The sequence below is a fragment of the Strongyloides ratti genome (assembly GCF_001040885.1).
Source record: "Strongyloides ratti genome assembly S_ratti_ED321, chromosome : 1".
Classification (NCBI taxonomy): domain Eukaryota; kingdom Metazoa; phylum Nematoda; class Chromadorea; order Rhabditida; family Strongyloididae; genus Strongyloides; species Strongyloides ratti.
In genome coordinates this window covers 10,670,717-10,697,676 of record NC_037307.1, presented here as the reverse complement: position 1 = coordinate 10,697,676, position 26,960 = coordinate 10,670,717, and the positions used below count along the sequence as shown (strand labels likewise).

Below are 26,960 nucleotides of genomic sequence, written 5' to 3'. Positions count from 1 at the left end.
TTTATGAAGATACTAGTAATAAAGTAATAGAACAAAAAAATATCTCTTTTATTTTAAAATTTTTATAATTAAATTAATATATAATTATAGGGGATAAAAAAGTTTAAAACTTAAATGTCTCCGTTGTTTGCCTATAACCATCAAAAATCAAACAATCATCCACCGGAACATATTGTTTGGTTATCACTTTTATTACTTCTTGTGCAGCTATTCCACCAACAATTGAATTTATTGGTACTAATTGTGTCGTTCTACAACGAACAAATTCTGTTACTGCTTTAAGAGGCAACATCTTCATAAAACGTTCCAATGTCCAATTGCCCGTTTCTTCTTCATTTGAGATACAAGATGACTGTATTATTTCATTAAAACACATAAGCATTGATTCAATTAATTTATTTTCAAAAATCTCATCGGATGCATTAAGAATAGTTGGATCTTGTTCCGTTAACCAATCATATATTTTAAATATAAAAAGCCATGTAGCATTTAAATTAATAGTATTATCAAAATTATTATCATCCTCATCTGGAACAATAAATTTCAAAAACAATTTTTGAAGTTCTCCATCAAAAGTCTCCATAAATTTTGAACCATTCTGAATATCCATATAGGTAATATTTTTACAAATTTTCTGACACATTTCATCATTAAAATCATCCAGTTGTATGTTAACTGATCTTAAGAGATCCTGTCTTATAAGCTTAACCTTCTCAGCATCTTCAATAGCTTTTGATTTATAAATATTTAGTAATGTTGTATAATTTGTTGTATCACTTAACATATCAGGTAATGAACCCTGAACAGGTAACGAGTTATACCTTTCATAAAATATTTTGATAGCAGCAATATATGTCCATATAGGTTCTCTTGCTGCCATTATAATATTATTTGATCTATCATCATTAAATAATCTTATTAAACCATCAGGAAATTTAGGTTTTTTCATAAATCTAACAATATTATTAATTGCTTCTTTAAAATTTTCTCCCTCCTGTCCTTTATCATTAAATTTCCTTAAATCTAAAATATATTTTTCAAATTCTTTTTTTTCTTTAAATGATTCAACAAAAAATTTTTCATCAGGATGATCAGATAAATAATTTTTATATGCTTTCATAAGAATTATTGAAAACGGAACATGTGAATGATCACTATATGAAAGATTTTCTAAATCTATACTATTAACATATTCTTCTAATTCTTTCCAAGGATTTGTTAAATGTAAATCAATGGGATATTTATCTGATAATTTATTGTTTAATATAATATGTTCTTTAAATGATATTCGAATCATTCCCAAAAAACCAATTGTTCTAGAAAAAAATATAACAAAATTAAAAAAAAAAAATCTTACCTAGCAAGAAAAATCTTTTTTTCAACATCATCAAAAAATCTCATAGATGTTTCTGTTAAAGCAAACTCTCCACAATTACTAACAATAATTATTGATGCTTCCCATAATGTTTTACTAGTACTACTAAATACTTCAATTGGGCTTTCATTAACAACAAGACCTTTAACGGAAGGACTAAGTTGTAATAATCTTTCTTTAAGTACTTGTCCACGATTTTTTCCGATATCACTAGGATAGACAAAAAAGTTTGTATCAATATCCCTTTGTTCAACAATGGCATCATCAATAATAACAAATTCACTAATTCCAGCAAGAACAAGTGATTTTAAAATTTCAAATGCTAAACCATCACTTCCAATAATATGAATTGATGCATGATTTAAAGCTTCTTGACCATCCTCACCCCAAAGTCGAATTTGTCTATCGTAGCGATCTTGTGCCATTCTATAAATTATATAAAAACAAATAAACAAAAAAAAATATTATTAGCAATAAACTTTTAATTAAAAAAAATTAAAATAAAATTTTTTTATTAATAAATAATACATTTTTTTCATTTAAACCATTCATCTTCAATCTCCATTTCTTCATTAAATGTTGTAAAGATTCTTTTAGAACCAAAAAAATCAGTCACTCGAACTTTATCTATATCTTTTTCATATAAATCTTCCCTTACACCAACTGTTGATAAACATTTTGTTATAGGACATGATTCAAAAAAGTCTCTCATTGTAGAATTAGACTCAAGATTACTAACTTTATTCTTTAAAAATTCACTAACATAATAAGCATATCTATCATTGACATAAACACCAATATTATGATCAACTTGTAATGAATATGATTCTTCATGTGTTAAAGATGAACTTGTAGCAAGAACATTAGGTGTATTAATGGGAGTATACATTGACTCAGCATGACAAGTATCAGATATAAAAAGTAATTCATTAAATCTTCGTCTTTGATACATAGTTTCAATAGCATCAGCCATATCTTTTGAAGTTAATTCTTCATTATCCTGAAATTTTAAAAAATCTTCTCCACCATGACCAGTCAAATATATTAAAACATTTGATTGGTGATTAGAAAGTAATCTTTTACTTCTTGGAAGTGAAGGATGCACACGACCCGTTAGTACTCTAATAAAATTAAGAACAGTAACATCATAATCTTTATAATCAACTTCAACAGTAGATGAATATAAATTTTTATTACTTCCCGTCTCACCAAAAATTTTGCCTATAAAAATTAATATAAAAATAAATTAATTATTCAAAAAATGTCATTATTATATTTTTATAAACATGAACAACAATTCAATTACCAAAAATGACTTATGTAAAAAGAATGCTGAAATTCTTTTGATGGATTATGAAATTCAACTTAAAGCTCCTGATCCAAATAAACCTGAAGTAATTAAAGGTACTACTATGTATCAAGATAAAATAGTAAATTTTAAAAGTAGTGAAAAATACAAACGAATAGAAGAGGTGTATGATTATAATCCAAATTGTCCCTTAAGTATTTTATATAATCCCAATGTTAAAGAAGTAGCACTAGAATCACTTTTGATGCGAGCTCGTCTAAAAGAAATAGCAACTATAAAGTATATTAAAAGGTATTCTAATAGTAATCTATATAAAGTTAATTCAGTACCTTCTGAACCCAAAATATGTTCAATTGAAATTTTAACTCCAAATTCATTGATTCCAATGTTTATTACATCCTATCTAGTTGGTAGTCGTCAACAAAATGGTGAATGGAAAATGTTAAAAAAATCTAATATATATGAAATAGAAGTGGGTTATAGTTTTGAAATTAATCAAGCAGTCTCAATAAAACATTTTGGTGTTAGGGGTGAAGCAAAGTTATGTGATGCAAGAGATGTTTTTAAGATATGTGAAAAATTTGAATTCCCTTGGAAACGAGTTAAATATAGTTTAGCTTTTGGATTCCATCAAGCAATAAAAACAAGTATAGGTGAAAAATTAATTTCAACATCAAATAAAGGTAAGCAATTTTACAGTCATCAAAAAAATAATGCGGTGATAAAAAATATTTCTGAGAGTCACCCAAAACACAATGTACAAAGATTAAATAAATCACTCCTTGGGCATCTTCAATTTTCAGAAGTAATTAAAATACAGAAAATTGCTAAGAATGTCAGTAATCCACTTAAAATTATCAATGAATTAGAATAAAAATCTTAGGTTTTGCACTATGATACTAAATATGAAAAAAAAATTTAAAACTTTTTAATTATTTAATATAATCTAATAGTTTTCATAACAAATACTAGCTTAAATTTCTCCTACTTTTTACAATAACATAAGTTATATAAATAAAAATTATTAAAATATAATGTTTTGTATATAACGTCTTACAAATATTTAATAAGTTTTTTTTTTAATTTTAATATAAATACCATTTTTAATTATTAATTATAATACTATGTACATCTTATCAAAAATTCTATGAATATTTAAACACTTGGCAAAATATATTTACGAATAGTTTAAAGAAAAAAAAAAACATACCAGCATAAGGATTTCTAGCATTACAAGGAATGTTATCAGCCATCATCAAAATAATATTTGAATCAGGAATTCCTAAACTTTTAATTCTATCATACAACAATAAGACATTTGATGCATGCCTATAATTCTGCCAAAATCTTGATGTATCTACGAGAACAGCCCAATTATTTACATGAGTAGGACTTTCAAAGAATTTTTCAATTTTTAAAACAATACTTTTATCATCGCATTTTAAAATCTGTATTAAATAAATAATTAAGAAAACAAATAATGAAGCATTAAAAAACATGCTCCAAAATTAGTAGTAATCTTAAAATGAGATAACATTAATTTACAAAGATACACAACACCAATATCGTTTAAGGAGTAAAGTTGTATTTAGACATTATTTGAATTTTCAATTGTCTACTAACAGTTTCATAACATACTATATTTTTTTAAAAAAATGTCAAAACAAAGATTAGATATATCTAATTTAAAAAGAAAAGGGTAAGTCTTTTATTTTTTTAAAATTAATTTTTTAATACTAATTTTATCTTTTTATAGAAGCGATGATATTGAAGAACTTTCATCATCTATTAAACGTAATATTGAAGAAAATTTTGATAAGATAAATTACTTTACTGGAAGAACATTTTCTCCAAAATATTATGAAATATTGGCTAAACGAAAGGAACTTCCTGTTTGGGTATATAAAGAAAAATTTTTGGAATTGTTAAGTTTGAATCAATTTGTTGTTCTTGTTGGTGAGACAGGATCTGGAAAAACTACTCAAATACCACAATGGTGCGCAGAATATGCAAGAGTAAAATCTGCTGAAACTGGAAATCGCTTAAAAGTTGCATGTACTCAACCAAGGCGTGTTGCAGCAATGAGTGTAGCTGAAAGAGTTTCTGAAGAAATGGATGTTACTTGTGGAAGTGAAGTTGGTTATACTATAAGATTTGAAGATAATACATCTGAAAAAACTATATTAAAGTATTGTACTGATGGTATGCTTTTAAGAGAAGCTATGGCTGATCCTGAATTAAAAGGTTATAGTGTAATTGTTTTGGATGAAGCACATGAAAGAACTTTAACTACAGATATTCTTATGGGTTTGTTAAAAGAATTATCTGCCAAACGAACTGATCTAAAAATAGTAATTATGTCTGCAACATTAGATGCAGAAAAATTCCAGAAATATTTTAATAATGCACCATTTTTAAAAATTCCTGGAAGAACATTTCCAGTTGAAATTTTTTATTCAGCTACTCCTGAAAATGATTATTTGGATGCTGCAGTTAGAACAGTTAAATTTATTCATCAAACAGAGGAAATTGAAGGAGATATACTAGTATTTTTGACTGGACAAGATGAAATAGATGAAGCGTGTAGAAAAATTGAAGAAGAAGTAAAAAGTATGGGAAATTTAGTTGGTCCAATTTCTTGTATTCCATTATACTCAACTCTTCCACCAGACCAACAAAGGAGAATTTTTTCCAAACCACCAAAAGGAACAAATGGAAAGATAGGAAGAAAAGTTGTTGTAAGTACAAATATTGCTGAAACATCATTGACAATTGATGGTATTGTTTATGTTGTTGATGCTGGTTTTTCAAAACAAAAAATTTATCAACCTAAAACACGTATTGAATCATTGGTTCCTGCGGCTATATCTAAAGCTTCTGCCAAACAAAGAGCTGGTCGTGCTGGAAGAACAAGACCCGGAAAATGTTTTAGATTATATACAGAGGAATCTTATAATACTATTATGAGTGCTCAAACAAGTCCTGAAATTTTACGTGCTAATATTAGTTCTGTTTGTTTACAACTTCTTAAACTCGGTATCACAGATTTAGTTCACTTTGATTTTATTGATCCTCCAACACCATTGTCATTAGTTAGAGCATTAGAGTTACTTCATAATTTAGGAGCTATCAATGATGAAGGTGAATTAACAGATATTGGAGGTTTAATGTGTGAATTTCCTTTAGACCCGCAATTGTGTAAAACTTTAATCACTTCTAACAAATATTCTGTACCACGAGAAGTACTAACCATTGTTGCTATGTTATCTGTTCCACCGGTCTTTGTTCGTCCCACCAATGGTAGAAATGAAGCTGATAATGCTAGAAATAGATTTGCTTTTTCTGGTAGTGATCATTTAACATTATTAAATGTTTACAATCAATTTATAAGAAATGGTGAAATACCACAATGGTGTTATGAAAACTATCTTAACTTTAGAACATTATCTAATGCAAAAAGTATTAGAACTCAATTAGAAAGAATTATGGAACGTTTATCTTTAATGAAAAGACAACTCAATTTTTCTGATACAGATTATTATAATAACATAAAAAAATCTATCTTATCAGGCTTTTTTACGCAAGTTGCTTTTCGTGAATCATCCGGTCATTATACAATTGCTAAAGAAGGGCAACTTGTTGTTATCCATCCCAGTTCAGTTGTAAATACAAAACCTGAATTTTTATTATTTAATGAATATATTCAAACAAGACAAGATTTTGTCCGTTGTTGTACAGAAATTCAACCTGAATGGCTTTTACAAATTGCTCCACATTATTATGATGCTGAATCTTTTCCTCCATCAGAGTTAAAAAGACGTCTCTTAAATATTGAAAAGATGATGAAAAAAGGAAAATAAAAAATTTTAATTGTTAAATTGTGATATTTGTTTTTAATTTTATCTTTGTATTTTATTTGTAAACAAGTACACGCAAAGTGTGCACTTACCCGCAGGACATAATGGGTTATCTATAAACTATTTAACTGCAATTATCTGTAAAATTATATAAAATTCAGTATGAAACATATTTGTATTTTTTAAATTTAATAAAATTTGATTTCTTTTTATAATTTTTTACATCTATACTAAAATAAAGTTTTATTATTTTAGTTGTTTCCATAATTTCCCTAAATATTTTATAAAACTTTCTTTAACAAAATAGATAAAATTTTTTATATACTTTTGTTTTTTAACTTTGGTTACTGTTGTTTTTATGGTTATCACTGATCTTTATTTATAATAAATTAAAAAAAAAATTATTTCTATCCCTTAGTTTTTATTATTTGGCATTATATGATAATATGTAAAACACTAGATACAATTATAAAAGAATAAATTTCAAAATTTTTTAATATCCAATAATTTTATCCCTTGAATTCAATAATATCTTTATATGCATTAAAAAAGTTAATTATTATTTTTTTATTGAAGAGTTTTTATTGGTATAAAGTGTAAAATTGAAAAAAAAGAATGATGCTTTTATTGCATTGATAAGTCTTTTTAAAAATTATGGAAATTTTAGGTCTAACTTTAAAAACTTTTATCTTGTTTAAAAAATTATTATATGCGAAATGCTAGCATCAAAAACGGTTTCTCAAACCTTTTTTACCATTAGGATAAATTTTACTTTAAAATAACTGGAAACAACAATTTTGCAGCAGATGCTAATGTTGTTATTTTTTGCGCTTTATGCTGCAATATTAGTATAAAAAAATTATTTTTTTTAAAAACAATTACGCTTATCGTTGATTGTGTATTTTTTTATTTAAAAAAAGTTTTTTTAAATATTAAAATATCAAAAATAATTTTACACAACTTATTTCTCCTCTGTATATATAAAGAATATAATTTTTAAATAATAATTAATTTTAAACAAATACCAATCCAATAGTTTAATTAATAATATTCTATTATAAACAAATATGCTTAACTATTTTAATAATAAATATAGTTATTGTCATGTTAATATCTTTTAATATCGGTTGTTTACATTTTTTTTATTTTACTTGTAATACTTTTGTTTGATTATGGTAATTGTATGCTTACCATGTTAAGAATATACATAAATGAGTTCGTTCTTACTTAGATAAGATTGTTGATTATACATAAAAAGACATTAAATGGTTGAAAAGGAAAAATATCTTATGATAATATATGTTATAAAGATAAGAATGATGAGAATTAACTTCTGTAACTTTTATATTACAATTTATTTTATTCAAAATTTATATATTGTTAAAATATTCAAGTACAATCATATTTATTTAAATATTTTTTATTGTTTTTTTTTTGTTTAAAAAAAAATCTTAACTATAGTAAAATTTTAAATTGAATTGAATTACAATAGTAAAGTATTTGTAAGCATGCACTTTTTTTTCTATATTCCCTTTCTCTTTGATTTCTGGTACTTTTTCTTTAAATAAACTGATATCGCTTGCACTTTTACTAATGATAGATTCAATTTTACAAAAATTTACTTTTATCTTTTCGACTGCCTTTTTATTACTCATTAAAGTATTTTTTAAAACTTTTTTAATTTTGGTAATTTCAGACAAAATCTTTTTTTTTTTTTGCTTCTACTAATCCATTTGCAAAATTTACTGAAGATGTAATTTTTACCCCTTCATAGAAAACTGTAGCACTTTGTCATCTTTCTTAGTGAATAAATTTTTCTATGGAGTTCTTTAACTTTAATATTAAAAACAGCTTTTTTTCCCCAATTTTGCCTATAACAAAATATTACTTAAAAGTTTCGGCAAATTCTTCAAATATCTTTTTTGATGGATCAAATGCATCTATTTTTGATAAATTCATATTTATAACTCTATTACCAACAGATCAATTTTCTCTTTCAATAATTTTAGAAAATTCTTCATCTTGAATTATTATTTTCACAAAATAAATTTCTTTTTCTGAAATTTTATCACTTCTTATTAACTTGTTTTGCATTCACACTACCAAGTACTCTTTCACTCTTTAGAAGCATAAATTATCTAATCATAAAGATTTTCATTAAAATTAGTCTTTGTCGGTTAAAATTTATTACTATATTTTTATCCCAGTTGCAATGATTATTTTTATACATTTCTGGAATTCTTTCTCTTTAAAAAACTATTTATTTAAATATCAAAAAAAAATTTTTTTTTGACAAAAGTTGGTTATATTTCTAATGTCCAACAATACATATAAATAAGTAGTCATATGATTTACAAAAATAATAACAAATTTAACTGCAATTTATCATAGTTAGCTTCAAAAAAAAATCACTTATTATACAGTCCATTAATAATAGTCAAAGAAATGTAATAAAAGTAAAATTTTTATTTAATTTAATTGAGTACAATTCTCCGAAAATAAACAATTGAATACATATATAACAAAATTAAATTAAGGATATTAACAATATTTATAAAATAATTATTTCATTAATTTCTCGTCCTTATATATGTTTAACTCCGAGTTCTACAATATTCTTGAACCCTTACTATGCTCTTTACTTCTAATAAATGTCGTACTGAATCGCCAGTTATATACTAGGTGATGTTCCACCATGTCCCTTCTGTTTTTCACGTCTATCTTTGGCTCTCCTTAAAATAAATTAAATTATTATTTAAAAAAAAAATATACTGTATTTTAATTAGATGATACTCTTTATATTCTTTGTCTTTTTAAATCTTTGTTTTTTTTTTGTCTCAAGTCTTTGTTTATACAAATAAAAGGATCTAAGTTTTATAGCATGTCATTGGTAAGAATTATAGGGGGAAACAGTCTCTATTTCTATAGAAGGCGGCGTATGTCAGAAGATTTTCCTTAATTTTATACGATGACCAGAAGAGAAATTAGGTATTGTTTTGGATATGGCTTAAGTTGTAAATCATTTCTCAATAGACAAGGTATATTTAAAAAACATATGTTTTAACGTATGGATGTATGAGAAAATTAAATTTAAAGATAAGAAAAATTTGAAGTTTATAAATTATTACCCTAAACATTCATAGAAAAAAAAATTTTTTTTTTATTTTAGATGTTTGTAAATAAATTATTGTACTTTTACAAAAGGTAATGTTTCACTTCTCCTTACATCATTCTTTAAATAGAAATGTCAATCCTAATTTTACAACTATCTCATAAATATTTCTCTTAAAACTAATAATTACTCATGATATCGTAAAAATTTTCAACTTATTATCAACCATAAAAAGTTTCATTCAAAAAGAATAAAACTATAAAATTTTACTTAGGAATATAATTATCCTATATCATAAAATAATGAAGTAAATAAATACTCATAATTAGGATCATTTTAATGATTACTTAATATGAATGTTAACTAAAAAAAAATTATAACTTTTTTTTTTACATGATATAGAAATATGTATTTAGGTGAAAAAGATTTAATATAACAATTATTAAACTATTTACAATAAAAAGGATACTATTTCGTAAAAAAAAGAAAGATTACTCTTATGTATACGATATGATATCCTTTACATCTTATCGGCTTATTTATTGCGTTTATATGTGATCATATCGTCACATTTTCATTCCACTAACTTTATGATGTTAAGAAGGTTATAAAAGTTTTTTTTTATTATTCTTACATCGCGCCTAATAAATCATTAAGTTTTTTAAAATGCCGAAATAGTGTTTTGATAGTGTGTTAATTTTCAAAAAAATACTAACAACAATGACAGGAAGTATGTTGTGTGAATAAATAAGGACAAAAAGAAAATTTTTTTTTTATTACAATAACTTACCTATTTTGAAACCATATCTTTATCTGTCTTTCAGTTAATTTTAAATCAAGCGACAATTGTGCTTTACGTTCTGCATTAATAAATTGCATTGTTCTGTATTCTTTTTCTAATTCCAAACGTTGAAAATCAGTATAAACCATACGATATTTATCTGATGTTCGGACTCTGACATCTTAAGTACAAATTAATAAATATTAAAAATAATGAAAAAAAAAACATACTATTGGTTCCTGGTCCAGTTCTGTATGGTGGATCATGTGTTAAATGACTATCATTTTTAATAACTTTATTTTTTAAATTATTTATATTTGACATTTTCCATGGATAATTTCCAGTAAAAGTATTTCCTTGTGGTAAAATAACATTTTGATAATTATTCCATGCTGCTGCTGTTAAACTTGTACAATTATTCATATCACTATTCTTATAATTTGATAATGCTTGTGCTGTAGATGTTGATGGAAATGGATCTGTTGGATAGGGTATACTATTATCATAAAATGAATTAGCAACTGCAAAATTGGCAGCATTATATAATGGATCAACAGGCCATTTAAATTGGTCAATATTCATATTGAGATGATTTTGTAGCATAGCAGTATGATTACTTAAAACATTATTATCAATCATTCCTGTTGATGTATTATTGCTAATTGTAGAAGTATTATTTTGACTAGAAATTGTATTATTTTGTTGTGTAGAATAATTTGTCCAATTTTTAGAATTATTATCATTTAAAAGTGGTTGTGCATTAGTATTATAAAAATTATTAGTAGTAAATGTATCTTGTGGTAGAAATGATACGTTAGTACTAGCAATATCATGAACCCCACCTTGTGAAGATAGCATTGTCATATTGCTCTAAAAGAAAAGAAAATATTAATAAGTTACATATTTTTTTTTTTAAAGATTATAATTTCTATAGTGTAAGAGAAAATTGTATATTAATTTGAATATATTATAATAAAAAAAGTAGAGAGACAAAGAGGATACTTTTAAAGGGGTAACAATATATGGTACATAAACTAAAATAATGATAAGAATGATCATAAATATTTTTTTTTTACTATTAATTTCTTGGATATATTTATTTATTTAAAAAAATAATAAATAAAAGTCAACATAAATCTATCATAAAGGTAAAAATTTAATATGTTAACTGATAAAATTAACATATTATTATATGTTAATGTTTTATTTAATGATATGTATAATAAATATTTTGACATTTTGAAGCTTATTATATAAAAATATTAATTAAAGTTACATTTTTATGATTTGAATTATCACGAAAATGTAACTAAAATAATAAAAATATAATAATAAATTTATTGGATTTTTAAGTTTTAAAATAATTTTAAAAAAAAACTTAACTACAAAAGATAACTAAGAAATGAATTTAATTTTTAAAAAAAGATTTAACTTTTGATAGGTAAGCAATAAATCAAATTAATTAAACAAAAAGTTAAAAAAAATATGATAATAATGTTGATGTTAAAAATGGTAATGGAAAATGTCGGTGTATAACTTTGATAATGATGGACATATCATATCAAAGAAGTTTTAATATTTATATAGCAAAAAAAGTTAAAAGGTATTTATTCCGAAATTTTTTTAGTTTAATTAAATCAATGAATATTCAATTAAATGAATTTTTTAAAAAAAAATAAAAAAAAACTCTCATGGAGTTAAAATAAAAGTAAAATACATCTACCGACATTTTAATATTCCTACTTTTTTTTTATACCACCCTCATTAAATATAAAAAAGTAAGGATTAACTGATCTTGTACTTATCATACATTAAAATGTCTCAACATCTTAAACGGTTAATAAGGAAATCCCGCGACTTAATAGTTCAATGAGGTAACAATGAATGATTAAACAAATATGATATGACACCTAAAATAGTAACTAATAGCGGTATGTTCCAAATAAGGATGCTAATATATCCTATCTTTCGGTATGCTTTCTTTAATCTAAATGAATATTTTTTTTGATGAATTAACATTAATCCAGAAAGATTTAACCGTACCATGACCTGTAAACAAATGACAATGAATTTTTATCTATCCTTTTTTTGTATTTAAAATGAAAAAAAAAATGGAATTTAGAAGATTATGGAATTTTAGGAACCATGTAATAATATGAATGTTAAGAGAAAAGAAAGTAGGATTGTTATGACTGTACAATTTAAAATTATTAACCACGCCTTTATTTAAGGGAACTTTCTCAAATAAAACTATCTTTCAAGTTCTTAATAAAAGGCAATAATAAATTTTAAAGAGGATACCTATTGACCTTATGATAAAATTAAAAAATATTATATAAAAATTTTTACAATATTTTATGGAATAATAATAATAATATAATATAAAAATAAAAGGACATAAGTATTATAATAAAAATGATCAGATAATTAAAGTTAACAAAATACATAAACCTACTTTATATATACGTAGCTGATCATTTCAGTAACGAGGAGGAAAGTTTGAAATTTTCCTCAAAGAATACAATAAGTTATCTAACATTTCAAAACATGATATTCATATGAAAAAACTTTCTTCAAGCAAAAATAATTGTTTTATGTACATGAATGGACTGTTAATATCTGTTAAAATAACTAGAAGATATAAAAGAGTGGCTTGTAAATTAAAAACTAAAGGCTTTTTATGAAGACAAATAATTGAATTAGGAGGCTGTAAAAAATGAAAGAAGCTTTTTTACTGACAGTCATACATTGAAATGTCAAGAAGAGGTCAGTTAATGTTTGAAGGAATGTTATGATTTGCTTCAAGTTATATAAACTTATTTTTTCTTAAGGATAAAATTTTTTTACCTACTGTAAAATTACTAGTTTAATAAAAAATTAAAAAAAAAACTTTTTTTTTTAGAAAATTTATTTGGTAATAAAAAAAAAAAATAAATATCCAAGACTCAATCTGATAATATATCTTATTCTATTTTCTATCATCAATATTAGCCTTATAATTCAAATCATTCTTTAATCTTTCCGCTAACTTAGAATATCCATTCTTCAATGATCATAAATATTTTCTCTCCACCTCTTTTGTTAGTTGATATTCTCTATCTTATTACTTCTATAAAAAGTATATATTTAACCTTATTCTGATCCTCAATAAAATTTTTAAATAACAATAGAATTTAATGTGTTTGTTTATTTTATTGAGATTTATAAAATTTAGCTTGATATTAAAACTTAAAAATGGTAACTTGCGTCATAATACCATATCTTTGATACACATGTAGAACCGCTTTTGGAACAAAACACTATAAAACAGATTATTTAAATTGTTCTATTGTATTGTCGGTACAGTAAAGGAGTGTTAAGAATTTTATTATAATACAAAGAAGTAGAAAATATATCGGTTATTTGGAATACAAGATTTTTACAATGAGAAAAGATCACTTATAGATAATACTTTTTTTTTTTTGAAATGATAATCTACAAAATTATATATATATCTATATTTGTTTTCTAAATATGTCCACCTTTTGTTTCAATTTCTTCTATATATTTTAAAATATTTGTTGATAACCATGTAATTCCTGCTTCTAAACCATCTCCTGTTAATCCACAACATGATTCTATATGCCAATTTCTACTTCTAATCAAATCTAGACCTAATGATTGTGATATTTCTGATGATGTTAATGCTTCTTTTTCATCAATTTTATTAGAAAATATTAAAATTGGTATCTAAAATAATATATTACTTTTTACAATATGCTATTTAAAATTATGTGTTTCATAAATAAAAAAAAAATAATTTACAACATATTGATGGAATTTTAATTTATATACAGTCAAAAAAAAAGATAATTAACATTGTAAAATTAATTAAAATAAAATAATTCCCAACATAAAAAAAATAAATAAAATAATCAAATGGTATTTTATACTAACCTTTTTATGCATAACATCTTTGTGATCTAAAAGAATCCATAATTCATCTCTGGCAACGGCAACACGAAGGCGATCAACACTATCAACAACAAAAATAATTCCTTGAACATTTTTATAATAATTCTCCCAAAGATTTCTATATTTACTTTGTCCAGACATATCAAAAGCTGTAAATGTAAAATTGGCATTTGTAAATTTTTCAACATTATATCCAACTGTTGGAACAATTGTCATACTTTGGACCTCCTGTGATTTTAAATGATTTAATATTGTTGTTTTACCTGAATTATCCAAACCAATAACAAGAATATTCACATTACGTTTACCAAATCCAAGAAAATTACCAATTGATGAAAAAAAACCCATATTAGAAATAGTATTTTATTTTTATAAAGAAACAAAAAGATTGTAAATTATTTTTTTAATTGTTACTATGGTTACAATAAATCATTTAAGAATTAAGTTGTAAATATATATATATATATATTTATGTTTAACCAGTCATATCCCTTTTCCGTCCACGAAGACGTATCTCATCTAACTTTGTTAATACTTTTTTACCAAATTCTGCATTATAACTTTTGTATCCATCCAATAATGAATCAAAGAAAAATTCCAGTTTATGGTGTGTTGATTTAAGTGCTCTCTCCATAACATACAAATCAACAGCTTTATTTTCAGCAGAATTTTTATCCATAAATGTTAGACCAAAGTCAATAATATATATACCTTCAAGTGTAAATAATTCATTGTTGATATCTATATTAGAAACAAGTAAATTTGATGTTGTCAAATCACCATGAATTATATTTTTTTCATGCATCTTCCCTAATATTATTCCTAATTTTTTACTTAAATCTTTTAATATTCCCTAAAAAAAATTTTTTTTTATATTATATAAACATTAATTATAATATAAACATACTTCAAATTTAGTGATATCATTAAATAAATTTTCTCTTAAATTTTCAATATATGTTTTCATTACCATTGTCTTTTCTGTTAAATCTTCCATAATAATAAAATTACTAGGTTCGTTTACATAATATATCTCCGGAACAGAAATACCTAAATCTTTGCACCTATTTATACCTTTAACTTCTGCTTTCCTTCTTTCAACAATTAATTTTTTATCCAATGTTTCATGTCGATATGTTTTTTTAAATCTTTCTTTTAATATACTTTTATTTTCATTATATTTACAATGATATAATCTTGCTTCAGCACCCTGTTTAAATGGTACACTCTCACAACAAAATTCTTCATCATTAGGATTTTTAATGTTTCGATCAACAAACATTTTTTTTATAATATAAATGATAATAAAAAAAAAAGGAGAAACAAATAAAAAGTTTACTCAAAATGATAAGTTATTTAAATAAAATTTTAAAAACATTCTTGTTAAGAATAACTATAAAAACTCTACTCCAAACATTATTTACCTTTACATTAATATTTCTAAACATACTTTAAAAAATATTATATTTGTATTTATAAATATATATATATACTATTTGTGATAATGTTATTTTTTATTTTATAAATATTTAGGAAAAAACATTTATGTTATTTTAAGGTATATAATAATATTTTTAATGTTAGTATTATTTATTTATATACTTATTTATAATATCAACATATCTATCTTTGCATTTTTTTTTTAATTATGATTGATTATTTTAATATCTTAAAATAACATAAAAATTATAGTTGTTAATTTTTATATTAAAATGAATTACATTTATTTTAATATAATAATAATTTATTATTTATTTTATATTTTAATTACTTTTATAATTTGTTATTACTAATAATGTAATATATATGTATATATATTTTATCATTTATCAATATTTTTTTTTTTATTAATTTTAGAATGGAAGATGATAATTCTATTGATATTATAAAATGGATTTTTAAAGATGATACAAATTGTAATTTTCAAGGTAAACTTGGTATAAAAATTGGTGAAGATATCATTCCCTGTGAGGTATATTTTTTTTTCTATTAAATTTAAAAAAAAATTATTTTTTTTAAGGTTAAATTAAAAGGTAATTTATTAGGAATAAAATCATTAGATAAACCAATAGAACCAATGTTAATTGTTATGGAACGTGTATCTGTTGAGAAGATTGAGGAAGATGAACTTTCTTTTTGTCTTGTTTACTCATCTGGAAGGTTAAAATTTATAGCAAATTGTCCAAAGGATGTTGAAGATTGGATTGTTGAATTGGCTGTTTGTACACATCAGATGGCTCAAGCTGAGTGCGATCAAAGTGCTTATAAATATTTTAATTTACCTTCTCCAAATGAATCAAAAGTATTACAAAATTATGGTTCTTCTAATCAATTAATATTTCTTGCTAATCCCTGTCGAAAATGTCATTCTTTTGCTATATCACAGACACGACACCTACCTGCCAGGAAGATTGTCGTTGAAGAAATTATGTATGAATCAAAATTATGTTTTATCATGGCAACAGAATTATTAAATTTATTTAAAAAATGGAATTTTGAGGCATTAGAAGAGATGAATTTACGTATGAAATATTTTTCAAGTACAATAATGCAAGAATCTGTAAGGAATGCTGTAAGATATATGAATGAAAATGATGAATCATATGCTCGTGTAATAGAATCAATATCAATATATAGTAAAGGGTTTTTTAAAACATCACTTGATAAAAATAGAATAGATTTAGCAGCAGCTCCCGTCAATTTACATGTTCAATATTTTATTGTTGAAAATGAAAGTACTGGATTTTATATAACACATGGTGCACCAACAGCTTATCCATTAAAATATGACAAGGGTGGTTTAAGTAGGATAAAAAATAATTTTGCTGAAATGTTAGGTTCCCCAATTTCTATTGATCATACAATGGAGAATCGTTATTATCGTCGAAAGAGAGATTTGCTTAAAATGAAAAAACAGATAGGTGAGATGTATCAACAAATTGATACAAAATGGGATACTGATACATATGAAAATTCTGTTAAAGTTGCTGTTAAAATATTAGGAGATATAAAAAGAATTCATGAATCGTTACTTGATATTATAAATTCATTTCCTGATTTACCTAGTCTAATAGATTCATTATTTGAATTTGGTAAAAAACGTGAAAATTTTTATGGTAAATCTAATAAATCATTTAATCAAAAATCAAATAATCCATTTTCAATTGGTGATACTTTAACAAATCAACTTGATAATATTGATGCACAAATTATATCACTTAATACAAAAGTTGATGCTATGGATAAATTAAAAGATACAGAAGAAAATAAAAAAGTTTCAAAAGAGATGACTAAAAGTTCATTAAATTCTTCATTAGATGTTTTATTACATCTATCTCAATCAATTCTTCAAGCACAATTATATTCATTATTGTATGCTCTTAATAAAGGATCAATATCTCAGGCATACTATCAATTACAATTACGAAGTGATTTTGTTTTTTCACAAGCAGTTACAATTTTAGCAACAGCAATATTAACAAAAATTGAAAGATCCCAAACACCAGATGAGATAAGTTTTTGGGATATTTATCCACCAATAATAACATTTTTTGGATTTCTTTCCTGTTATGGTGATGAAAAAGGAATGATGGAAGATTTTAAAGATGTTTGTAATAGTTTAAATGAAAAAGTTGTTTTTAAATTTATTTCACATACCTCATCTATACAATCAAATGTTATACCAATTATATCTGGTGATAGAGGTCAAATGATAATATCATTATCAATGCCTGATATATTAATGGAAAAATTACCTATTAATTTAAGGAATGGTTCTTTATTGAGACCATGTGTTATATATTGGAATTTAGGTATTAATCATGAGGCATCATTTAGTGGTTTATGGTTTAATAATCAAAATAATTATGAAGAGTATATTAATTTATCTGCTTTTCAAAGTATTACAAATTATTTGGGAGGTTTTCCTTGTAAAAATGAAAGAATTGAAAGTTTATATAAAAAATTAGAATTTGAGGTAAAAATATCTCCATCAAATAAGAATGTTTCTTTATTTAAAACTGTTATGTCATTAACAACAGCATTAAATGGAATTAATTGTTTATCATGTAAATCAGGTAAAGATCGTACCTCAATGGCTGTAACATTAGAAGAGGGAAGATTATTAAAAGAAACATGTGGTGTTAATGATGATCAAGTTTCTGAAATGATAGTATGCCTAAGAAGAGATGGTGTTAGAAGAGAAAATTGTCGAAAAAATGTTAGTAAACCAATGTATTCTTTTAGTTCATTTCAAATGCACTTTCTTCCACCTGAATTTCGCCCACCAACGGGAACATTTACCCATGGTGTTTCAAGTTAAGTGTGCCTAAAATCTACTTTTGCAATATTTTTGTTTTTTTGTCATTAAGCCTTATAAAAAAAAAAATTAATATTTTAAAATAGTTATTATTTCTTAATTGCCATCATTATAAATTATAAGATATGTCAAACTTTTTTACTTACGTATCATGATTCAATTTATTGATGCCTATTAAGTGATAAATAATTTTTTTTTAATATTGTATAAAATGAAACTCTCTTAAGAATTATTTAATTTATTTTAAAAAATATTTTTTTTTTCAATTGAAATATATATATACATTATTTGTTTTGTAATTTTAAATTTATAAATATTACAAGTGTTTAACAAACAAAAGTTTATAAATCTTGTTTTTAAAAATAAAATTGTAAGTAAAATTAGGACTAAAATATTTATCAAAATATATAATTTAAAAGAATGAATTAAATGTGTATTATAATTGTATTTTTGTTATTTATTCTTTTAAGTATGATTAATTATTGTTAATATGTAAATAAAAGTTTTTATTTTTACAAATGTTTTATTATACTAATAAGTTAATAAAAAATTATTTTAAAATTATACTATAATTTTAATATTTTATTTTGTTAGATAAAACAAAATAATATAATATTATTTTAGTAAACAAATTATTTTTATATATGTTATAATAATTATATTATTAAAATTAAGATAAAGCATCTATTCTTATTTCACTTACTGTACATTGACCAGTATTATAACAATCAATTGTATGAATACTCGTACACCACTGAGATACAATAAAATTTTTATGGGGAAAAATTTGTTGAAGATATCTATTTACCTCATCATTATCATTTGATGATAAAAGATAAACAGTATAATTTATAACATTAATCTTTTGATTGATAGATAATTTCTGTCTATTTCTTATACTTTTAAATAAATCATTTTGAAAAGTATTACATTTTGAAAAAATAGCAATATTTTTAAGATTATTATTATTAGAAAATAATTTGTTAATCATTTCAGAATTGACAAATGATGTACATTGACATTCTTCAATAAATAAATATTCCATTGTTTTGGTCATTGGTAATATATAATTTTTTGGTATATTTTCATGAGAAAAACATAATTTTTTTAAATGTAAACATGAAACATAATTTAATTTTTTTATAAAATTTGAAAAACTTTCAAATATTGGACTACGTTTGATATCTATTATTAATGTTCCAATTGATGAATTTTGTTTAAAATATTGTAAAAGAATATCAAAAATTATTGTCTTTCCTGTTACATCAAATTCAATAAAACTAACTTTTGTAAAATCCATTTTTTTAAATAAATTTTCAATCTCTGGAATTTCTTTCTAAAAATTAAATTGTATATAACTTTTTTAAATTTATATTAATTAAACTTACACTATCTAGGGAAATATAAACATCATTAATATTCATTAAATTATATTCACAATTTAATAATAATGAAATTTTTATTCTACTATCAGTTTCATAAAAACTTTTAATTTTAAATTCTTTCATCTTTGGTTTGGGTAGACATGATAAATTATTCATAATAAAATTATTAAAAAAAGTTGATGTTAACCTGAGGCATAAAATTGTTCTCCAATCAACTTTTTTTAAGATTATTTTCAATATTTCACTTGGAAGTAAAGTAATAGAAAATGAAAATTTATTATTTTCACAAATCATTGTAAATAGAAAATTTAAAGTGATAATATTATCAATAATATTTAGTATTTATATATTAAACTAGTAAAGTGTTACATTTATATAACAATGTGTAACTGTTTGTTAACCAAAATAGCTTTTTTAGGCAATCAATTTGTTTCAAACTTTTTTTTTTTCATAAATTCAATAACAACAGGTATACTTTTTATAAAACAAATCTCATCCTTATTTAACAGATACTTTCTAAAAAAGAAAATCAAATATAGATTTATTTGCTGCAATTAAAAATATATTTTATTTACATCTTATAAAAATGATAATAATACTATTTTTTATTTTAAAATGACTTAGATAATATAGTAAATAAATTTAAAAAAATGGGATAATAAGATATAGATAACATATAATAATTTAATTTTTAAAGAAAAATATTTTCAAGTGTAAAAATAAGTTGTTATAATTTTTTATTTAACAATTATATTCATATAAAAAAATTTTTGTTTTCTTTTTGATTAGAAAATGATTGAATTAATAGAAAAAAAAGTAGGTAATTAAAAATTTTAATATTAATATGTTTATAAAGTTTTATACTTTATTTTGTAAGTAAGTACAAATATATAAATTAAACAATTTAGCACTATTTTAGTTATAGTAATTATTAATAATAATAAAATTTATTTATCTTTTAATTAAGTTATATATGGTTTATGATATAAGTGTATTTTTAATTGAAGATAATATTCCACTATTTAAAATCTTTTAGATTTTATTAATAATTTAAGATAGTGAATCAATTAAGAATTAATTTACAGTAGACAATGATGATGTTAAAGATAATTTTTCAAATGTATTCTTGCTTTCTTTTATTGGTTTTTTCTTTTTAATAATAATTATAATTATAACAAAAATAATAAAAATTACGATAAGAATTCCTAGTACAAGCATTATAAAAAATAAATAATTTGTATTATTAGTAAATTGATAAAATATAAAATTCAAAATTTTTCCATTTTTAGTTATTGAAAATGTCATATTTTTATAAGTTTTATATATACATTTAGTGGTAACATTTTGAAGAGATATATCTTTAACAAGTAAATCCAAATGTCTAAATCTTATAAAATTATCCTCATTATAAAACATTTTTGAATTATCATTAAGTGTTTTTTTATATAATAAATTCTCTGATACTATAACAATCATACTATAAAAAGTTCCAATTGTTGTTATTTTTATTGGACATTGTATAAGAATGTCATCTTTTGTATTCCAAAATTCTTTTTTCATAGATACTGATGAATTTATTGGAATAGTTACAAATGTTAAATTTTTGATATAACTTATATCATTAAAAAATTTATTTTTAACATTTATATCACAACTATACTTTTCAAAACCATTAAAATTATTTTTAAATACAATATTTTTATGAATAATTTTATTTTCAAAAATATCTTTACTAACTAATAATAATTCAGTTTCATGTTCATAAAAGTTTGATAAATAAGGATTTTCTTTTACTCCATCAATAATAATTTTACATTTATATGAAGTAATATTATTTAACATATCTTCATTGACATACATAATTTCTATATCATTGTTTGTATTTGAAACTTTTATTTTATTTTCATTAACAATTTTTACAATACCTTTTCTTGGAGATAATTTATTAGCACATTTTGGTTTTACTATTTTCATACCTTTAAAATCAATTACACCATATTCTTTCAATTCTTTTATCACTTCATTATTTTTATCATACAAATAAATTACATCATCATAATACAAATTATTTTCTTTTAACAAATCATATTTTATATATCTCATTTTATTATTTCCTTTTATATTTTTAGAAAATGCAAAATGAAAGTATTTTGATGGAGAATCATTAGAATTACATATCCATATATCCTTAGGATTGTCAAAAGTTTTTATTTTTAAATCACTTTGTTGGTGATAAGTTATTTTATGACCAATAGTTAACTTAGAATTATCTATATATATAAGATATCCACAAATAAATATATTAGAATATTTATTTCTTTGATAGCCTGGTACAAGAATTTGTCGTTCTTGAAATTTTTTAAATATAATACCACTATTTTCTAATGGGACAAATTTTGTACCACTATATAAACTTGTCCATTTAATATAAGGACAAGTAATTAAAGGAAACTCATTATCATAAATATTAAATTCATCCAACAAAAAAAACATATCATTTGATATAAATTTTAAGTAAAATGCTCCATAAAAATTCGTTATATTTTTTGCTATAAAGTTAGTAGACGGTTTCTTATGAAGTAAATATATACCACCTTCACAATGTAAAAGTTGACATGTTGAATATGATATTTTAATAAAATAATCATCTGATGCATGTCCTTGGCCAAACATTTGATTGTTTTTATGATTTTTATCAATAGTTATTTTAAAACCTGCATTACCAGACTTATATTTATTAATGTTTAAATTTAATATTCTAACATTTTTCATTGTCATATGTGGAAATATATCAATAACTTGTGTTAATTTTGAATTTTTTTTATTTACACTTCCTGATCCTATTACATTTTCTCCAGGAATTAATTTTGCACTTGTAGTAACATCAAAATCATAATTATCACCATTCCAAATTACTTTATTAGCAAAAATTGTAGAAATAGCAAAAAAAAATATTAGCCACATTGAAAGAGAAAGTATATTCTATTTTTTAATCATTATATAAATACAAAATATTATATTCAAATTTTATTTTTAAATCAAATTTTCAATATGTATCTAATAATGTGTAAATACTTATTAATCTTATTCATTTTTAAATCTAATATAGTTTTTTTAGAAAGTAAACATAATTACAAGTTCAAAAAATTTATTTAAAAAAAATTAATATAAATTAATATTTACAATAAGTAGTTTTCTAAAGATGGTATACAATATTTTTTTGCAATTTTTTCATCAATTAGCGAATTTATAATATTATGAGAAAGAACCAACTTGAAATTTAATAAATTTTTAACCAAAGTGATAGCCGTATCATAATTTCTATTTAATAAACGTGGGCAATGATCAGGGGTAAAAAAATTAATACCGGTGTATTTTACATCTATTAATGATTCACTAATACAAGTTTCAAATTTATCTACAATTGTTTTAAGAAGATTATTTAAATTTTCTGTTGAAGAATTTAATGATGGTGTTTCATCTAATATATTAAAAAGTACATTTGATAATTTTATACATTGTCCATTAGAATAAGGATCCCATACTTCTTTGATAATTTGTGTTAATTTTGGTACAACAACATTTTCCATAATCGATGGAATTAAATTAACAATATATTCATGATTTTTATCAATAATTAAAGGATCATCTACAGAAATTTTTAGTAATTTCTCATACCACTGGAATTTATTAATTTTAAACGCCAATTCATCAAATAATGGATTCCACCTTATCATTTCTTTTCTTACATATGGTGCAATAAATTTCCAAATGTGTTGATAAATGTTACATTGATTGAAACCTTTTTCATCAATTTCTAACCACTCAAAAATTTTAATTAATATTTTCTCTATGTCAGAGTATATTGGTTCAGTTTCTTCAAAAGCTTTTTCAAGTTTAGCACTGGCTAATTGAATTTCATTTTTTAAAATTGTTTTTGTATCACTATCAAGAGTATCATATTTCAATCGCCTTACTTCGATATCATTTGTTTCTTCTAAATTTCTAACCAATAACCATGTTGATGGATCTATTTCATTAGAAGGAATATTTTTCATCTGTGCTACACAAAAATCAACCTCTGCTTTTATCATATCTTTTCGTAAACCAATAACTTTTGTATTCCTTTCTTTAATTATTTCAATAAATCTTTTTTCTAAATCTCTTATAACATCAATCTTTGTATTGATACATTCTAACAAAATTTCAATATATATTTTTAATTCTTTATATTTTACACATTTTGAAATATTAAATTCTTTATTACTTTCAAGATAATCTACCCTTTCTTGACAATTTTCTTCATCTCTTTTTATATGTTCAGATGCCTTTAGTAATTCATCATACTTAACTTGGAGTGTTCTTTTTTTAACTGTTAAATTTTCAATAATAGTTTTAATATTTCTTTGCGGTTCATTATCTAATTCAAAATTAATGTCTATATATGTTCTATTTTCATAATCATCATCATCTGGATCTTGAGCATCAAACATTTCATTTGAATCAAATTTTCCATCCATTACAATTTTATTTCTTTTTTCTTCAAATGTTGCCTGAACTATTTGTTTCTTTTTAATTACTTTTGACATTTGCTCTGCTTCAAAATCTAAACTTGAATCTGAACTACTTTCTGTACTTGATTCACCCTGATCTTTTTCTTTTTCATTATCTTCCTGCTCAATATCACTATCATCACTATTTATTGTAATAATTTCACCTTCTTCAATAGGAATGTAACCATTTCCGAGATCTTTTCTTTTTTTTTCTCGTAACTTTTTTAATTTGAGAATTTCTTCTTTATTTACAATATCATCTCCTTCATTTACATCTAATGTTTCGCCCAAAAAAATTACATCAGTATCAATTGAATCGTTAATCATAATAACATCATCTGTCTTATTTGTATATGAAGAAATATCTGTAGAAACATTTTCTTCTTTTTCATCTTGTTTATAATTAGAATTATTTAAGCTTTTTTTGAATTTTTCATAACGTTTCTTTGGATTTTTCTTTTTAATTTTAAATTCATCACATTCATCATCTATAAATATGATAAAGAAATAATTTTAAAATTTAAAAAAATGATAAATATATAAACTAAATATTATCAACTTACCATCATTGTCACTATATGTTACAACTGTTTTTCTTAATTGTTCACTAACCTGTTCTGCATCATCTTCATTTTTAGAAACATTTTGAAATGACGATACAGGTCTACGAGAAGTTACTAAGTCAGACAATTGAACACTAACTTCTTCCTCTTCTCCATCTACATGATCATCCTTTTGCCGTATGTTTCTTTTATTTTTTGGTTTTCTAAACATCTTTTGATTTAGGTAAAATAATTAAAATAATTGTTTTTAAAATGAAACCTTTCTACAAATAAAGAAAAATTCAAACATAGAATGCAAACGATGGCCGCGACTTCATTCAAGACAGTTGACAGTGGATTTTATATGTAATATGGTATTTATATATTTATCAGATGTTTACAAGAATATTTTTAAAAAATTGAAATAAATCATAATATTTAAACTTTCTCTAATTTAATTTATTTCAGATTGCCCCACATTAAATTGAATTTTTTAAAATCACATAATTTAGTAATATTTTTTAAAATCACATAATTTAGTAATATTTTTTAAAATTGTTTTCAAAATGAAACATTTATTTTTAAAAACTGAACAAAATTATTTTTATTAAACTTAAACAATAATTTATTTTACTGCTAAAAAAAAAATCATCCCAATGGATGAAGTAAGCAATAATCGTCAACAACAATTATTATTCAATTTAATGAATTTGCGTTGGGGACAAAAATTTAATCTTGAGAATGTTCTTTTTATATAATTATTCAGAACTAGAAGTAGATTCAGAGCCAGAAGATGAGCCAGAACTAGAAGAAGAATCGGAATCGGAATCAGAATCAGAAGATGATTCAGAACTGGAAGATGAAGAACTATGTCTTCGCTTTCTCGATTTTTCTCTGCTACTGTCCCGACTTCTTTTCCGTGACTTGTTTTCTTCATCTCTTTTAGCCTTTCTCTCTGTTCTTCTTGTTTCTTTTTCAGCTTTCAAAATATCTCTAGCTAATTTTTTTAAAGAATTTTTATCCAATTTCTCTTTAGCTGCCTTTTCAATAACATCTTCACTTTCTTCCTCTTGATTCTCATCTTTTTTAGCCATACTTTTTAAACATGTCCCATCAACAAATTCATCATCAATTTTTAAAGCTTTTCTCATTCGTGCTCTTGATTCCTTTAAAACTTTTTGCCTTGTATGGGTATTTTTTATATTCAAATCATCATCAACTTTAAACTTTCCGGCCTGAAGTTCCTCTAATAATTTAGATCTCAATTCAGAAACTTGCTTTTTTATTTCATCTTCAGGAATACCTTCTTCCTCAAGTTTATCTTCTAAATGCAAACACTTAATTTCTACTTGTCGCTTTCTTTCATGTTCTAATAACTCTAAATTAGGTCCTTTATTTAATTCATATTCAGCTTTTTCTACAATTTTATCAAGATTTTCATTCTTTGGCTTCTATAAAAAAAGTAAACAAATATTTTAAAAAGTTTTTAGTACAACATACCCGAACAAATTTTGTTCCTGCAATATTCGTCTGAATATGACCACTGGTACCTGAACCACGTGCTGTTTGAAGGCCTATTCCATTATACATGATAAAAAAATTTATTAATAAACTTTTTAGTTAAGTACAATATTAAAAATAATACAAAGTTTACTTTATTACAAAATTTAATTGTTGTAAACGTTATTCCAAAATGTATATAACAAGCAATATTATATTAAAATTGAAACTATTCATTTTTCATAGAAAATTTATTTTTTAATTACTCATATTT

The 26,960-nt window shown here is 23.1% G+C and overlaps 12 protein-coding genes across 12 annotated transcripts; 3 read left to right on the top strand and 9 right to left on the bottom strand.

Moving 5' to 3' along the window:
• Positions 1-103: 103 nt before the first annotated feature.
• SRAE_1000328100 (NEDD8-activating enzyme E1 regulatory subunit) lies at positions 104-4,221 on the bottom strand (the record flags this gene model as incomplete). Its single annotated transcript, XM_024650453.1, has 5 exons — positions 104-1,316; positions 1,358-1,756; positions 1,921-2,596; positions 3,895-4,132; positions 4,186-4,221. The coding sequence occupies 5 exons, from the start codon at positions 4,219-4,221 to the stop codon at positions 104-106; spliced, it is 2,562 nt and encodes an 853-aa protein (XP_024504229.1).
• On the top strand, positions 2,662-3,558 carry SRAE_1000328200 (Hypothetical protein; the record flags this gene model as incomplete). The annotated part of the gene is made up of 1 exon (XM_024650454.1): positions 2,662-3,558. One exon carries the CDS (start codon positions 2,662-2,664, stop codon positions 3,556-3,558), a length of 897 nt encoding a protein of 298 aa, XP_024504230.1.
• Positions 4,222-4,339: 118 nt separating the features above from the next.
• Positions 4,340-6,544, top strand: SRAE_1000328000 (ATP-dependent RNA helicase DHX8; the record flags this gene model as incomplete). Its single annotated transcript, XM_024650452.1, has 3 exons — positions 4,340-4,383; positions 4,441-5,825; positions 5,871-6,544. 3 exons carry the CDS (start codon positions 4,340-4,342, stop codon positions 6,542-6,544), a joined length of 2,103 nt encoding a protein of 700 aa, XP_024504228.1.
• Positions 6,545-9,212: 2,668 nt separating this feature from the next.
• On the bottom strand, positions 9,213-12,480 carry SRAE_1000327900 (Homeotic protein caudal; the record flags this gene model as incomplete). The annotated part of the gene is made up of 4 exons (XM_024650450.1): positions 9,213-9,273; positions 10,444-10,615; positions 10,665-11,304; positions 12,343-12,480. 4 exons carry the CDS (start codon positions 12,478-12,480, stop codon positions 9,213-9,215), a joined length of 1,011 nt encoding a protein of 336 aa, XP_024504227.1.
• A 1,461-nt stretch (positions 12,481-13,941) lies between these two features.
• SRAE_1000327800 (ADP-ribosylation factor-like protein 6) lies at positions 13,942-14,736 on the bottom strand (the record flags this gene model as incomplete). The annotated part of the gene is made up of 2 exons (XM_024650449.1): positions 13,942-14,163; positions 14,371-14,736. 2 exons carry the CDS (start codon positions 14,734-14,736, stop codon positions 13,942-13,944), a joined length of 588 nt encoding a protein of 195 aa, XP_024504226.1.
• Positions 14,737-14,863: 127 nt separating this feature from the next.
• On the bottom strand, positions 14,864-15,670 carry SRAE_1000327700 (TP53-regulating kinase; the record flags this gene model as incomplete). The annotated part of the gene is made up of 2 exons (XM_024650448.1): positions 14,864-15,241; positions 15,296-15,670. 2 exons carry the CDS (start codon positions 15,668-15,670, stop codon positions 14,864-14,866), a joined length of 753 nt encoding a protein of 250 aa, XP_024504225.1.
• Positions 15,671-15,732: 62 nt separating this feature from the next.
• SRAE_1000327600 (Hypothetical protein) lies at positions 15,733-18,709 on the top strand (the record flags this gene model as incomplete). Its single annotated transcript, XM_024650447.1, has 4 exons — positions 15,733-15,739; positions 15,922-15,967; positions 16,246-16,360; positions 16,409-18,709. 4 exons carry the CDS (start codon positions 15,733-15,735, stop codon positions 18,707-18,709), a joined length of 2,469 nt encoding a protein of 822 aa, XP_024504224.1.
• Positions 18,710-19,376: 667 nt separating this feature from the next.
• Positions 19,377-20,247, bottom strand: SRAE_1000327500 (Hypothetical protein; the record flags this gene model as incomplete). Its single annotated transcript, XM_024650446.1, has 2 exons — positions 19,377-20,042; positions 20,095-20,247. 2 exons carry the CDS (start codon positions 20,245-20,247, stop codon positions 19,377-19,379), a joined length of 819 nt encoding a protein of 272 aa, XP_024504223.1.
• Positions 20,248-21,165: 918 nt separating this feature from the next.
• On the bottom strand, positions 21,166-23,055 carry SRAE_1000327400 (Hypothetical protein; the record flags this gene model as incomplete). The annotated part of the gene is made up of 1 exon (XM_024650445.1): positions 21,166-23,055. One exon carries the CDS (start codon positions 23,053-23,055, stop codon positions 21,166-21,168), a length of 1,890 nt encoding a protein of 629 aa, XP_024504222.1.
• Positions 23,056-23,270: 215 nt separating this feature from the next.
• Positions 23,271-25,418, bottom strand: SRAE_1000327300 (GC-rich sequence DNA-binding factor domain-containing protein; the record flags this gene model as incomplete). Its single annotated transcript, XM_024650444.1, has 2 exons — positions 23,271-25,132; positions 25,208-25,418. 2 exons carry the CDS (start codon positions 25,416-25,418, stop codon positions 23,271-23,273), a joined length of 2,073 nt encoding a protein of 690 aa, XP_024504221.1.
• Positions 25,419-25,944: 526 nt separating this feature from the next.
• On the bottom strand, positions 25,945-26,337 carry SRAE_1000327200 (Hypothetical protein; the record flags this gene model as incomplete). Its single annotated transcript, XM_024650443.1, has 1 exon — positions 25,945-26,337. One exon carries the CDS (start codon positions 26,335-26,337, stop codon positions 25,945-25,947), a length of 393 nt encoding a protein of 130 aa, XP_024504220.1.
• Positions 26,338-26,390: 53 nt separating this feature from the next.
• Positions 26,391-26,776, bottom strand: SRAE_1000327100 (Serine/arginine repetitive matrix protein 2; the record flags this gene model as incomplete). The annotated part of the gene is made up of 3 exons (XM_024650442.1): positions 26,391-26,421; positions 26,465-26,637; positions 26,687-26,776. 3 exons carry the CDS (start codon positions 26,774-26,776, stop codon positions 26,391-26,393), a joined length of 294 nt encoding a protein of 97 aa, XP_024504219.1.
• Positions 26,777-26,960: the final 184 nt, after the last annotated feature.